The 15,589-nt window shown below is 39.6% G+C and overlaps 1 protein-coding gene across 4 annotated transcripts in view; it reads right to left on the bottom strand.

The window, feature by feature from the left end:
* Positions 1 to 15,589, bottom strand: part of CDC16 (cell division cycle 16) — a 47,070-nt gene that overhangs the window by 18,197 nt on the left and 13,284 nt on the right. For all 4 annotated transcript variants that reach the window (XR_006297821.1, XM_043583695.1, XM_043583703.1 and 1 more), the window contains 4 exons: positions 6,007 to 6,159; positions 4,622 to 4,685; positions 2,156 to 2,217; positions 908 to 1,043 (listed from right to left, as the gene is read on the bottom strand). Coding sequence is in view for 3 of the 4 variants with exons in the window: in XM_043583695.1 (XP_043439630.1) it covers positions 908 to 1,043; positions 2,156 to 2,217; positions 4,622 to 4,685; positions 6,007 to 6,159 (415 nt within the window). In the remaining variant the exon portion in view is untranslated. The remainder of the gene's footprint in view (positions 1 to 907; positions 1,044 to 2,155; positions 2,218 to 4,621; positions 4,686 to 6,006; positions 6,160 to 15,589) is intronic.

Here is a 15,589-nt window from a genome sequence, read left to right as displayed (position 1 = left end):
GGGACACTGACCGCCTGGTATGAAAGTGATTTAAAAGAACCAAACTCTGAATGTAAAGAATAGAGCATCTAAAGTATTTATTTCACTTATATTTTCTTTTTTATGTAGATACTAGAGTCATCTCTGAAAAAAAACCTATGTCCTAATATGCCCAAAAAGAGTGCCCCAAAAGAGTGCTTTTTCTAAGTACCAAAAAACTGAGAGATTGGAAAGAATTGTGTAAAGTTGAAAGGTTTGTCTGTGTGTTGGGGGGCGGGGCACCCAACCTGCTTACTGATGGTGTCTTAGGTCTAGTGAAGTATGACGTGAGATTCTTTCCTTGTGATGACACAGATGTTTTGTTCACCAACTAAAGTGATCCAAGGTGGGGCGCCTGGGTGGCTCAGTCGGTTAAGCAGCCGACTTCGGCTCAGGTCATGATCTCTCGGTCTGTGAGTTCGAGCCCCGCGTCGGGCTCTGTGCTGATAGCTCAGAGCCTGGAGCCTGTTTCAGATTCTGTGTCTCCCTCTCTCTGACCCTCCCCTGTTCATGCTCTGTCTCTCCCTGTCTCAAAAATAAATAAAACGTTAAAAAAAAAAAAAATTAAAGAAAAAAAAAGTGATCCAAGGACTTTAGGACTTTAAGTCCTAAACAGAGAGACCAGAATTTCTTTTCTCCTGCCCAGACGTGATGCCCAGCTCAGATGAGGCCCACAAACCTCATGCACACATGTATGTCTGACTGCACACTTAGGACCTAAGTCTCACATTTGTCTCTAATTTGATGAGTATCACACACACATGCTTTTCTCTGGAAAGGAAAGAAGAAACCACAAAGTCGTCTGAAGAATTTTAAAATGGTAAATACAATGTTGGCTAGAAAAGATCTTCTCAAAAAAAAAAAAGTGGTAAATGTTAACTAGACATACTGTGTGGAAATAGTCAACAGCATTTTCAAAGTTGCCCATCAGACTATGGATATACCCTATGGCAGAATAGGTAGACGCGTTCTGAGGAATTAACACCAGTGCCTGACGGTGATAATCCAAGGCCTCGGCATACTTTCTGTGAGAGAAGACAAGACAGGGAGTTGAGAGCAGAAAGAACGGGAAGAAAGAGAAAACAATTAGTGGGTACAGTGAAAGTACTGACTTTCTAGATCTAACATGAGTATTCATCTATGTGCCAACATCAAAAACAATCTGGTACATCACAGTAACCATCCAGAATGGTTATACCACCTTCGTGTACCTTGACACCTTCCTAAATGTATCTTCCTGCCCTTCTCACCCAGCCAGCTGAAGGTGCCCCCACAGGGACACAGGTGGGAGACATGAGCCAGAACATAACCTCTGGCCCTGGGTCCTGTGCCCCACCACACTGCAAGGTCTCTTTTGGGGCCAGACAAACCTCCCACACTGGGGGTGGTTAAAAGCAATCAAAGGTTTTTGCTTTAAGGTCCAAAGAAGTCACTTGAACAGCATTTTCCTAAGTTCTCTGGAATTCCTGCCCTGTAAAATCTTTCGTGAGAAGAAGGTTCAATAAGGTTTGGGAAATGCTGCAGCTCATAATGAATACTCAAGACACCAACATATCCTGAAATAGAAAAACCTATTAAATTTTGAGTAACCTAGAGTTTCCCAAACATATTGAGCCAAAGAATCTATTTTTGCAATGCTGTTTATCACATCATAAAACTGGAAACTAGAGAAAAACAGTAAGTTAGAATATGGATATGGTTTTAAATAAACCCTACTGTCCTAATTCTTCCAAATTAATTTTGAATACCCATTTTTTTATCTAAGAAAATGAAATTTATTAGAGAATTGTAATTCTCTATATTTCTAAAATAAAATTATACTACCAGGGATAATAAAAAAAGAGATACTAAAACTCACTAGAGATAATTATTTTGATGCTTGCTGTGTCTGAGAAGCAAAGTACAAAGCTGGAGGACCTCAAATAAAAATATGGGAAAAGAAGGGTGCCTGGCTGGCTCAGTTGGTAGAGCATACAACTCCTAATCTAGGGGTTATGAGTTCATGCCCCATGTTAGGTGGAGATTACTTAAAAATAAAAACCTTAAAAAACAAAACAAAACATGGAGAAAGGCTACACAAAATTAAGTAAACGTTTAATCACAAAGAATGTTTCTGCAATGGTCCTAGTTCACTTACTTAAGCTTCCTGCAGACGTGCCCCAAGTTGTTCAACAAAGGCTCCCATTTGTCAACCGTCACCTGAAACACAGCAACACCAAACCCATGACTCATGTGCCACTTTCCAGTCACGCCCATTCAACCACACCACTGCACACAGTGAAGCAGGCCGCCCTCTCTGGCGGTGACTGCACAGCACAAAGCAGAGTATTTGTGGATTCTCCATCTTTCTTTCCTATTAGAAGAGACTTCCTGAGGATGCTGTTATTTTATTAGCACAACACTGTTAATGAGCCCGTCTGTGCTGACATTCAAATTCTGTATCTTGAGCCCAGAGCTTTCCATCTGCCTACTAAACATTCCCACTTGGAAACCTCATAAGCACTGCAAATCCAGCATGCCACCCGTTCATCTCTTACCCTCTCTCCTGCCCTCCCAGCTCCCCAACCTCACGCCCTTCTAAGTGCCTGCCTCTCATGCCCGGCACCCATGTCAACCCTAACCCCTAGCAACTACCGAAGGCTTATTCATCAGCTGCCCCAGCATAACGCCAACCTCCATGTAACAAGTCTTGTCTGGGCCCAACCACCTCAAGATAAGGTACAAGGCCCTTGACGATCCACACTCAGCCCTCCTGACCCATTTCTTGACATTCTCAATTAGCTCCAACTTGGCACATACCATTCTCTATACCTAATACACTCTTTTCCTCACTTCTGCTTGGCAAAACATATCTGCTCATGTTTTAGGACTGAAATGTCACAACTGTATCCACGAGGTTTTCTTGGCCCATCCTCAAATTCCGGTTAACTGTTCCCTTGCGTGAGTTTCTTTATTTCCTCAATCATGGCCTTTTTTGTGCACTGTATCATTACTGCCAATTTACTTATCTGCAATCCCCAACAGGTCTAAGGCCAGGAGCTATCACGTCAGTTTCCTACTTCCTCCCAACACCTAGCTCAGAGCTTAGGACACAGTCAACACACATCAGTCAGTCTGAGCTAACCAGGCAACAGATCTGAGCCATAGTCTCCAGCTCCCATGAGCCTGGCTCCAGGAGGTGTGGCCTATGAGAATGGAAACAAACCCTTCATGGTTCTTAGGCACATTGCTTCCCTTTGGCTGTTTGGACATTTGCTGTAGTTTACAACTGAAGGCAAACAGTATTTCCCCCTTTTCACATAACTTTCAGTAGCACTGGGCATTTGTACTTAAAGCCATTACTGTAAATTTCTGCAAGGCTCCACAGTGCTCTCCGATCATCAACGAATGATGCTGATGCAGCTGGTCCCATTAGAGCAGCAAGGCCCTAAGGTATCCTACTATGAAAACTAGCAAGGTGGTATGTGGCCATCCCATATAACAAAAACACATTTATTATCCAGACCACCCAAGACTGAGCTGTTCAAGACCCTGTTTTATAGGGGTGCCTGGGTGGCTCAGTTGGTTAGGCATCCAACTTCGGCTCAGGTCATGGTTCGTAGGTTCGAGCCACACACCAGGTTCTCTGCTGTCAGCGCAGAGCCTGCTTTGGATCCTGTCTCCCTCTCTTTGCCCCTCCCCAGCTCGCTCTGTCTCTCAAAAATAAATAAACATTAAAAAAAAAAAAAGAACCTGTTTTATATAAAAGATGTGCCAACACACAGAAATACAGTGTTTTTAAGTTCATATGTATGACAAATAAGAGACTTGGCAGGGACCCCAAGGGAGCTGTGTCTGTGTCAGTGAAGGGAACCAGCACCAAGGAAGATGTGGGTTATAAGCAAGGCGGCCCAAACAGAAACAGAGTAAAAATGGGAAGTGACAATCAGAATGGCACAAAACAAAATAGATGTGAATAAAAAGAATCAAGAACTAGAAGAGTAGCAATATGCAAATCCCTTACCTACAGAAGTTGACAGTATCTAAAATTAATATTATTTTAAAAAAATACCCACATATACACATCCAAGCTAGCAGAAGGTTAATTCATGAGCACACGTCTTTCATATGGTAGAACCTAGCAAAATGCCTCAAACCTTGAGAGGTCTAAATATGTAATAACTACAAGGTCAGGAAGAGCCATGATAGGTCTGAATAAAATGATACCTGGCCTTATTCCCACAGAGGTGGGTGCTGTATACTTACCCATTAATTCAAGAGGAGCCTCTTCAGTTCTAGAGGACATCTTATGTTAGATGCTACAGTGCCCACTAGTATCCACTAACTGTCACATATTCCCCATATCAAAAAATCATCAAATATATTCTGATTACTCCCACATATCAAAGCCTCCTAGGAAGCAAACAGTTGACATCTACCTTCTCAGTTAGAAACAAACTCATTTTACACCATGCAGCAAAATAAATGCCTGAAATTCAAACATTAACAAGACATTTGCCATGATAAATATTAGCTCTTTATCTCCCAGGCAAGACTTTGTCCATATTATTGTTCTCATTCAACAGCAAACACACACAAGAGTTACAGATGTTACATAAGATACCTCATTCCCAATTGCTTTAATTTTTTCCAATGCATCAAGAAACCACTTTTCAGCTGTTTTCCATCTAAAATAGAGGGGAAAAGGTTGCAGGTTATTCAAAATTAGCAAATATAAACATTTTAAGAAAAAACGAGATAACCTTCTGTAAATAGTTATTAAAATTCAACTTTAAAGGTGAAATTAATGAATTTTATGGCATTAACATTATAGGAGTTCAAGATTTTAGGATATGGTTAATCATCATTATTCCTGGTAATTACATTCTATAAAGTCAATGTGAACACTGCCTTAGCAAATACTGAACTACTGCTCCTGGCAAAAGTACAGGCTCAGGTTCCTATAAACCTCTGGTCAACCATTCAGCATATAACCTGTTTTATATGTGTTTCTGTTGATCGATACCTTATTTAACATACAAACTGATTTACTGACACTGAACTCACAGCCAGCAACACAGCTCATCTAACACAGGGTCATCACAGCCTTCTTGTGTTTACAGTCACTAACAGCACATCAGCACGAGGCTTGGGGATCATTTCAAACAGTGAAATCATCAACAAAAAACACAAAAATGCGAAAAATGTGGCACTGAAAAAAACCCCACAAACTCATTTACAGTATGAGAGCAGAAACAGGAAGGCAGAATGTCACTTCTGACCTTGGCTGGGAACGTGCATGTAAGTATGAAAGTACTCCAGGAGCGGGCCCTGGGCTACAAACCAACAGGCTGTATATTACGTCATTTTACAACAGCTCCAAACTTGCTTTTGTAAACACTAGATAATCCAATACTTAGAATACACACACATGCCATAAAAAACACAGTAGTACTAATTTGTTGTTTTTAAATTTATGTATAATTTAGTGCAAAGCACTACAGACAGTTTTCTCTTTAGAGCATGATACTGAATTATTCTACAAATATCCAAGGTTACACTAATGCCTCAAATGACCAGGAATCTGGGCCATTCTAATTAGTTTAATTTTTGGATTAACTTCATTTCTGTTTCACAGCTGTGGGCAATCTTCCTTCAATGTATGACTCCAACTCCTAACCAACAAGGAGATGACTGACTGAGGGTTCTGCAAGGCCTCCAGGCACCCTACAGGGTGTGGTTACTGGACAGTCAGCAATAACTGTCCAGTCTTGGAATGGAGTCTGCAGGAGCCCACCTCCCAGGGGACCAAAACCCCAGTACAGTATTTTTAAAGAATTCCACAATAACACTTTCTATTTTTTTTTCTAATGTCTGCCTCCTTCTCTTCAAATAATACACATTTAAAAACAAAAATCTATTGAAGAGTCCCTAATCACTTAAACTCTAGTGACTGGTTTTATTTCATTTACAGAAAGAAAACAGGGTTTTGGGCCTTTCAAGACTTACTCGCCATTCTGAAATGCAACCACGCCAACCTCGTGCATAACAAAAGGGTCTTCTGGTGCAATGCTTAGCGCTTGGCCAAAGAATCTTTCAGCCAACTTTGAGTTATTGGTCAATCCATATTCTAATCCGATGTAGAGCATTGGCAAATGACACCTAAAAACATTGGAGAATTTCACATATCCAACACCTAAAACTTTATAATTCAGCAGAAATTAATTTACCAACTTCAAATCCTGTGTGCAAAATAACTTAAACATAGCCCAAAATAATGTTTACTTTTTTTCCTAACACTTCATTTACTAATACGTAATAAATGTCTAATAGGTTTTCAGACCTGTTAGAATCTATCACTTTCAGACCACTTCTAGAATCTATCAGCAAGCTACTTACTTATCTTTATTTTTCATCATTCTACAGTAAAAACAAAAAAAACCAAAACTCTCCTAAGCAGAAGGGCAGGTCTGTGCTTCCTGTTTTCTTCTATGATGCTAATGTCATACCTTTGGCCTTGACTGTCTTCCCCCTCCTCTACTATTTATCCTTTGTGACATGTTCAAGTGACCCTTCCCTTTAGGAAATGCTTCTGACTTTCTAACCTAAATGGATCTCCCTTGTGTCCATTCCTATTATCTCAATTACTATCAGTTCTATCCCCAAGGGTTTCAAAAGTATGTCATGTATACCCCATTTTCACATCCTCTGAAACAGTTGTAGGTACAGAGCAAGTACTAACCACTTCTTAACTGAATCTCTTGCCAGACCAGTAATTACATTAAAACAAACAGAATAAAATAATATTTTTTTGAAGATGAATCTAAGAAAGTCTATAAATACTAACCAACAGGTTGATAGGTGCTTTGGTTTTAATCAAGAATCAGCTCAGGTGAAGAGTCTATCACCTACAGATAGGTTCATGAAGGACGCGTTAAAAGGATTTACCTGGAGGAAGTACTTCCACAATGGCCAAGTAAACACCTCCCAAACTTGACACCAGAAAAGCAGTATCAACACTGCCTAATTGTCAAAATAAATTTTTCAGAACTTCAGAAGCTAACTAAAGGCTTACAACAATCTGAGGGTTGTTTACTACACAAAGACAGGTGAAACATGCAAATACCCAGGAAACAATTGGCAATCCAGAGGAGTGGGTAGAAAGCAGGCAATAGAAACTGTCCTGACAAACACCAGATGTTGGATGTACTAGACAAACACTTTATTATTATTTTTAGACAAACACTTTAAATAAGCTATTTTAAATATGAAAATAGAGGGGTGCCTGAGTGGCTTAGTTACGCATCTGATTCTTGATTTTGGCTCAGGTCATATATCTCACGGTTTGTGAGATTGGGTCCCACATCGGGCTCTGTGCTGACAGACAGCCAGATCCTGTTTGCGGTTCTCTCTCCCTCTCTCTGCCTCTCTCTCGCTCACATGTGTGAGTGCACACACTCTCTCTTTCTTCTTTCTCAAAATAAACAAACATTTAAAAAACTATATGAAAACAAAAATATAAAATCTCAAGTTGAAACGTAAAATAACGAAAAGGGTTGTTCAGTAGAAGGGTTCAACAGCAGTTTGAAAAGGCAGAAGAATCAGTGAACCTGGAGTTAGGTCAACTGACATTACCCAGTCTAAGGAACATAAAGATAAAAGAATAAGGAAAAATGAACAAAGCTTCAGAGACCTGTGGGATGCTATCAGGCAAACCGAAATATACACGATGAGAACACCAGAAGGCAAAGGGAGACAACAAGTGGCAGAAAGAATATTAGATACTAAAGAATATTTGGGCCCAAAACACCTCAAATTAAAAAAACAAACAAAAAACTCCAAGCAGGATACTCAGAGATCCACACTTAGACATATTATAGTCAGTCAGACTGCTGACTTTAATTTGTAACATTTATTTATTTTTTGAGAGGGAAAGACAGAGCATGAGTGGGGGAGGGGCAGAGAGAGAGAGGGAGATAGAGAATCCAAAGCAGCTCCAGGCTCCGAGCTGTTAGAACAGAGCCTGATGTGGGTCTTGAACTCAAGAACCGCAAGATCATAACCTGAGACGAAGTTGGACGCTCAACCGAGTGAGCGCCCCAGGCACTCCCAGACTACTGACTATAAAGCAGTAAGAAACTACAACCAGTGACATACAAGAGATTTCCAATAAGATTAACACCTGACTTGTAATCAAATACCTGGACACCAGGAAAGGCAGAGGGAGGACATTCAAGGTGCCGAAAGAAACAGAGCACCAACCAAGAATTTCATACCCAATAAAACTACTCTTGAAAATGAGGGTGAAATTAAACATTTCTCAGAGAAACAAAAAACTGAGAAATATTGTTGAAGACAAGAGACACTGAAGGGTGTCCCTCACGCTGAAATGAAAGGAGACTATACAGTAACTCAAATCCCACATTTAAAAAAAAGGAATTTAGAAGACTTCAGTCCGACTTCGGCTCAGGTCATGGTCTACCGGTTTGTGTGTTTGAGCCCCATGTCTGGCTCTGTGCTGACAGCTCAGAGCCTGGAGCTGCTTCGGATTCTGTGTCCCCCTCTCTCTCTGCCCCTCCGTGACTCACTCGCGCTCTCTCTCTCTCTCAAAAATAAATAAACATTAAAAGAAAAATTTTTTTAATCTTTCAATACTCACTCTAAACGTCAATGGACTCAATGCTCCAATCAAAAGACATAGGATAACAGAATGGATAAGAAAACAAGATCCATCTATATGCTGCTTACAAGAGACCCACTTTAGACGCAAAGACACCTTCAGATTGAAAGTAAGGGGGTGGAGAACCATCTATCATGCTAATTGTCAACAAAAGAAAGCCAGAGTAGCCATACTTGTATCAGACAATCTAGACTTTAAAATAAAGACTGTAATAAGAGATGCAGAAGGGCATTATATCATAATTAAGGGGTCTAACCATCAAAAAGACCTAACAATTGTAAACATTTATGCTCCAAATGTGAAACCCCCCAAAATATATAAGTCAATTAATCACAAACATAAACTCATTGATAGTAATACAGTAATAGTAGGGGACTTCAACACCCCACTTACAGCAATGGACAGATCATCTAATCAGAAAATCAACAAGGAAACAATGGCTTTGAATGACACACTGGACCAGATGGACTTAACAGATATATTCAGAACACTTCATCCTAAAGCAGCAGAATATACATTCTTCTCCAGTGCACATGGAACGTTCTCCAGGATAGACCATATACTGGGACACAAACCAGCCTTAAGTAAGTACAAAAAGACTGAGATCATACTGTGCATATTTTCAGACCATAACGCTATGAAAGTCAAAATCAACCACAAGAAAAAAATTTGGAAAGGTAACAAATACTTGGAGACTGAAGAACATCCTACTAAAGAATGAATGGGCTAACCAAGCAGTTAAAGAGAAAATTAAAAAGTATATGGAAGTCAATGAAAATTATAACACCACAACCCAAAACCTCTGGGACACAGCAAAGGCAGTCATAAGAGGAAAGCATATAGCAATCCAAGCCTTCCTAAAGAAGGAAGAAAGATCTCAGATACACAACCTAATCTTACGCCTTAAGGAGCTGGAAAAAGAACAGCAAATAAAACCCCAAACCAGCAGAAGACAGGAAATAATAAAGATTAGAGCAGAAATTAATGCTATCGAAACCAAAAAACAGTAGAACAGATCAATGAAACCAGAAGCTTGTTCTTTGAAAGAATTAACAAAATTGATAAGCCACTAGCCACTTTGATCCAGAAGAAAAAGGAAAGGACCCAAATAAATAAAATCAAGAATGAAAGAGGAGAGATCACAACCAACAAGCAGAAATAAAAACAATAATAAGAGACTATTAGGAGCAACTATATGCCAATAAAATGGGTAATCTGGAAGAAATGGATAAATTCCTAGAAACATATACACTACCAAAACTGAAAAAGGAAGAAATAGAAAATTTGAACAGACCCACAACCAGTAAAGAAATCGAATTAGTAACCAAAAATCTCCTCCCAAAAACCCAAGAGTCCAGGGCCAGATGGCTTTCCAGGGGAATTCTACCAAACATTTAAGGAAGAGTTAACACCTATTCTCTTGAAGCTGTTCCAAAAAATAGAAATGGAAGGAAAACTTCCAAACTCTTTCTATGAAGCCAGCATTACCTTGATTCCAAAACCAGACAGAGACCTGACTGAAAAGGAGAACTATAGCCCAATTTCCCTGATGAACATGGATGCAAAAATCCTCAACAAGATATTAGCCAACCGGATCCAACAATACATTAACAAAATCATTGACCACAACCAAGTGGGATTTACACCTGGGATGCAGGGCTGGTTCAATATCCGCAAAACAATGTGATTCATCCCATCAATAAAAGAAAGGACAAGAACCATATGATCCTCTCAACAGATGCAGAGAAAGCATTTGACAAAATACAGCATCCTTTCTTGATAAAAACCCTCAAGAAAGTAGGGATAAAAGGATCATACCTCGAGATCATAAAAGCCATATATGAACGACCCAACGCTAATATCCTCCTCAATGGGGAAAAACTGAGAGCTTTCCCCCTAAGGTCAGGAACACAACAGGGATGTCCACTCTCTCCACTGTTATTCAACATAGTATTAGAAGTCTTAGCCTCTGCAATCAGACAACACAAAGAAATAAAAGGCATCCAAATTGGCCAGGAGGAGGTCAAACTTTCACTCTTTGCAGATGACATGATACTCTACATGGAAAACCCAAATGATTCCACCAAAAAACTGCTAGAAATGAACCATGAATTCAGCAAAGTGGCAGGATCTAAAATCAATGCACAGAAATCGGTTGCATTCCTACACACCAACAACGAAGCAACAGAAAGAGAAATCAAGGAATCTATCCCATTTACAATTGTATCAAAAACCATAAAATACCTAGGAATAAATCCAACTAAAGAGGTGAAAAATCTATACACTGAAAACTATAGAAGCTTATGAAAGAAGTTGAAGAAGACACAAAAAAATGGAAAAAGACTCCTCCTGGATAGGAAGAACAAATATTGTTAAAAATGTCGATAATCCCCAAAGCAATCTACATGTTCAGTGCAATCCCTATCAAAATAACACCAGCATTCTTCACAGAGCTAGAACAAACAATCCTAACATTTGTATGGAACCAAAAAAGACTCTGAATAGCCAAAGCAATCTTGAAAACCAAAGCAAGGGGCATCACAATCCCAGACCTCAAGCTGTATTACAAAGCTGTCATTATGAAGACAGTACAGTACTGACACAAAAACAGCCACTCAGATCAATGGAACAGAACAGAGAACCCAGAAATGGACCCACAAACGTATGGCCAACTAATCTTTGACAAAGCAGGAGAAAATATCCAATGGAATAAAGACAGTCTCTTGAGCCAGTGGTGCTGGCAAAACTGGACAGCAACATGCAGAAAAATGAGCCTGGACCACTTTCTTACACCAGACACAAAAATAAACTCAAAATGGATGAAAGTCCTAAATGTGAGACAGAAAACCATCAAAATCCTCGAGGAGAAAGCAGGCAAAAACCTCTCTGACCTCAGCCATAGCAACTTCTTACTCAACCCGTCTCCAGAGGCAAGGGCAAAGCAAAAATGAATTATTGGGACCTCATCAAAATAAAAAGCTTCTGCACAATGAAGGAAACAATCAGCAAAACTAAAAGGCAACCATCAGACTGTGAGAAGATATTTGCAAACGACGTATCAGATAATGGGTTAGTACCCAAAATCCATAAAGAAGTCATCAAACTCAACACCCAAATAACAAATAATCCAGTAAAGAAACGGGTAGAAGACATGAATAGACACTTCTCCAAAGAAGACATCCAGATGGCCAACCAACACATGAAAAAATGCTCAACATCACTCATCATCAAGGAAATACAAATCAAAACCACACCTGTCAGAATATTCGGCTTACATTAACAACTCAGGCAACAACAGATGTTGGCGAGGATGCGGAGACAGAGGATCTCTTTTGCAGTGCTGGTGGGAATGCAAACTGGTGCTGCCACTCTGGAAAACAGTATGCAGCTTCCTCAAAAAATTAAAAATAGAACTACCCTACGACCCAGCAACTGCACTACTAGGTATTTATCCAAGGGATTCAGGTATGCTGTTTCGAAGGGACACATGCACCCCAATATCTGTAGCAGCACTATCAACAATAGCCAAAGTATGGAAAGAGCTCAAATGCCCATCGATGGATGAATGGATAAAGAAGTCGTTTCCATATACAGTGGAGTATTACTCAGCAATCAAAAAGAATGAAATCTTGCCATTTGCAACTACGTGGATGGAACTAGAGGGTATTATGCTAAATGAAATTAGTCAGAGAAAGACAAATATCATATGACTTCACTCATATGAGACTTTAAGGCACAGAACAGATGAACACAAGGGAAGGGAAACAAAAATAATATAAAAACAGGGAGGGGGACAAAACAGAAGAGACTCTTAAATATGGAGAACAAACAGAGGGTACTGGAGGGGTTGTGGGAGGGGGGATGGGCTAAATGGGTAAGGGGCATTAAGGAATCTACTCCTGAAACCACTGTTGCACTATATGCTAGCTAACTCGGATATAAATTTAAAAAAAAATTTTTTTAAGTAATTTAATAAAAGTTACCACTGAGGTAAACACAAGACAGTACAAATATATTTTGTTTGCAATTCTTCTACCTGATTTAACAGATAACTGAGTAATAGAACAATCATAAATTTGTGTTGGGGGCTTACAATGTGTAACATGTAATCTGTGTGATAAGAGCACAAAGGAGGCAGAAAGAAACAGAACTGCAGAAGAGTAAAATTTTATACAACTGGAATTAAGTTGCAGTGGTAAAGTAAGAAATGTATTTGGTCTTCCCCTTGGTTCTTGATACGGAGCACCTAAAAACCCTTGCAATTCCCTTAGTGACAGGAGTCTCTTTGGTATTCACAGTGACCCCTTTTGATCACACCTGAGTTTATACTAATGAAGGTGACTCAGGGTAGGGCCCCAAAACAGCCTTGTAAGGGGCTGGTCACCAGGAGGACCAAGTGATAAGAGGGTGGGAACAAAAGTTCCAACTGACTTCCCATGAAGGGAAGGGCCGGAAATTGAGCTCCATAAAAACTTGCGAACAAAGAGACTGAGTATCTGGGCTGCTGAACACAGTGCACTGCCAGGAGAGTGGCTTGCCTGCAGAGGGTGTGGATACCTTCTGTCTGGCTATTCTGGAGTATGCCCTTTATAACAAGCCAGAAGAATTAAGTAAAATGCCTTCCTGAATTCTGTGGGTCATTCTGCAAATCACCAAATCTCAGGAGAGGGTCATGGGAAGCCCCGATTTCTAGCCAGTCAGAAGTGAAAGTGGTCTGGGACTTACCACTGGCGTCTGAAGTGGGGAGCGGCAGTCTTATGGGACTGAGTGCTTAACCTGTGAAGGGTCTGTACTAAATCCGGGTAGTGTCAGAACTGAACTGACCAGTCAGAACTGGACCCAGCTAGTGTCCAGATAATCAGAGAATTGGTTGTTGGTGCTGGAAAGCACCCTACAAACTAGATTCTTTTAAGATGTTAACTGTAATCCCCAAGATAACCACTAAAAACCCAAACCAAAACAAAAGGCTCAAAAAATATAGTATAAGGAAAAACCAAGGAATTAAAATGGCATATTACAAAATATCTAACAAAAAAGGCAGTAACAAGGAAGAACAAAAAAGACATAAAAACAGAGCAAATGGTAAACATAAATCCTACTTACCAGTAATTACATAACACAGTAACACATAAAATTCCATCAGAAAGAAATTGGCAGAACGAATAATAAAACAATGATCCAACTACATATTGTCTATAAGAGACCTACTTTAGATTTGAAGACACAAGTTAAAAGTAAAAGGAAGGAAAAAGACCATGCAAACAGTAACAAGGGAGAACTGGTGTGATTATACTAGTATCAGACAAAATAGACTTAAGACAAAAGCTGTTACTGGAGACAATGAAAGACCTCCTATAATAGTGAAAGACTCACTGCACTCAAAACCTAACAATAGAGACCCAAAATACATGTAGCAAAATCTGCCAGAATTGGAGGGAAAAAGACAAAATTCAAAAATAATAGTTGGGAGGTTTCAACAGCTCACCTGCCACAATGGATAAAATAACTAGGCAAAAGATAAACAAGGAAACAGAAGACATGACCAACACTAGAACCCAATCAGACCCAAGGGACTGCAGTACAACAATCACCCCAAAAAAGCAGATTCTCAAGTGCACCTAGAACATTCCAATAGACCATGTGAGGTCATAAAACAAGCCTCAATAAATTTGAAAGGACTGAGATACATAAAATATGCTCTCTAACCACAATGGAATTCAATCAGAAATCCTAACAGAAGGAAATTTGGGAAATTCACAAATACATGAGAATTAAACAACATACTCTTACATAACCAGTGGCTCAAAGAAGAAATCATAAAGGAACACTTCGAGTATTTACACAATTTCAAACATTTATCCAAACACAGGGAAGTTAAGAGAATGCAAAGTTGTTCTGATGGGGAAGAAATGAAAAGAATAATGCTTATCTTGGTGAGCGGATTTGAAAATTTACTTGAATGTAGTTTGTTACATTGCAAAATTTTGTAATTAGTTTTGATTCTTAGGTAGAAACTAACAAACAAATAATAACTATTCTGGGTTTGTGAGCATCCAGAAAAAATAAATAAATAAAATAAATAAAATTAAAAAGCACACTCTAGCCTGTGTTCATAAGAAACAACCCAAGGGGGCACCTGGGTGGCTCAGTTGGTTGGGCATCCGACTTCGGCTCAGGTCACGATCTCACAGTTTGTGAGTTCGAGCCCCGCGTCGGGCTCTGGGCTGACAGCTCAAAGCCTGGAGCCCGCTTCAGATTCTGTGTCTCCCTCTGTATGCCCCTCCACTGCTTGCACTGTGTCTTTCGCATTATCTCAAAAATAAACAAACGTTAAAAAAAATAGTAAGAAACAACCCAAGGTAAATTGCAGAGACTTTTTTTCCTGCCAATTGACCAGATTGATAGATTAGAGGTCTTGGCAGACACGGGAGCCAAGTTTTAGCAAAACACTGGGAAAGAAAGGTCTCACACATCACAGTGGATAAGCTGGAGAATCATGGACTCTCCATGATTGGTACTGAGGACCATTCAGGTGGGTCAGTAACTGCTGAAACCATTTTAACCTGGAGAACTATTTCTAATAATACGTTGGTATTAGGCCTGAATTATATATCCTCATCCTGACCAAATTCATATATAAAGCCCTACCCCAGTGACTACACTTAGAATGCTTGTAAGGAAATAGAAAAGGTAAATCAAACCTAACGAGATGACGTTCAATGCAGATAAATATATGATCCCACTTCTGAATACTATAAGCAAAGAAATTAAGGCAGCTAACTTTTACTGACTGCTTTCTGCATGTCAGACATTGTTCCAAGTCTTTAACTGGTATTGTCTCAATTATTCCCAGGAATAAGTACTGCAATTCTCCCTATTTTTCAAGAGGGTACATACTTGGCTGAGACCCCC

This window comes from Prionailurus bengalensis, chromosome A1 (assembly GCF_016509475.1).
Source record: "Prionailurus bengalensis isolate Pbe53 chromosome A1, Fcat_Pben_1.1_paternal_pri, whole genome shotgun sequence".
In the NCBI taxonomy this organism is placed as follows: Eukaryota; Metazoa; Chordata; class Mammalia; order Carnivora; family Felidae; genus Prionailurus; species Prionailurus bengalensis.
The sequence above is the reverse complement of the archived record's forward strand: the minus strand, read 5'-3'. Positions and strand labels throughout refer to the sequence as shown.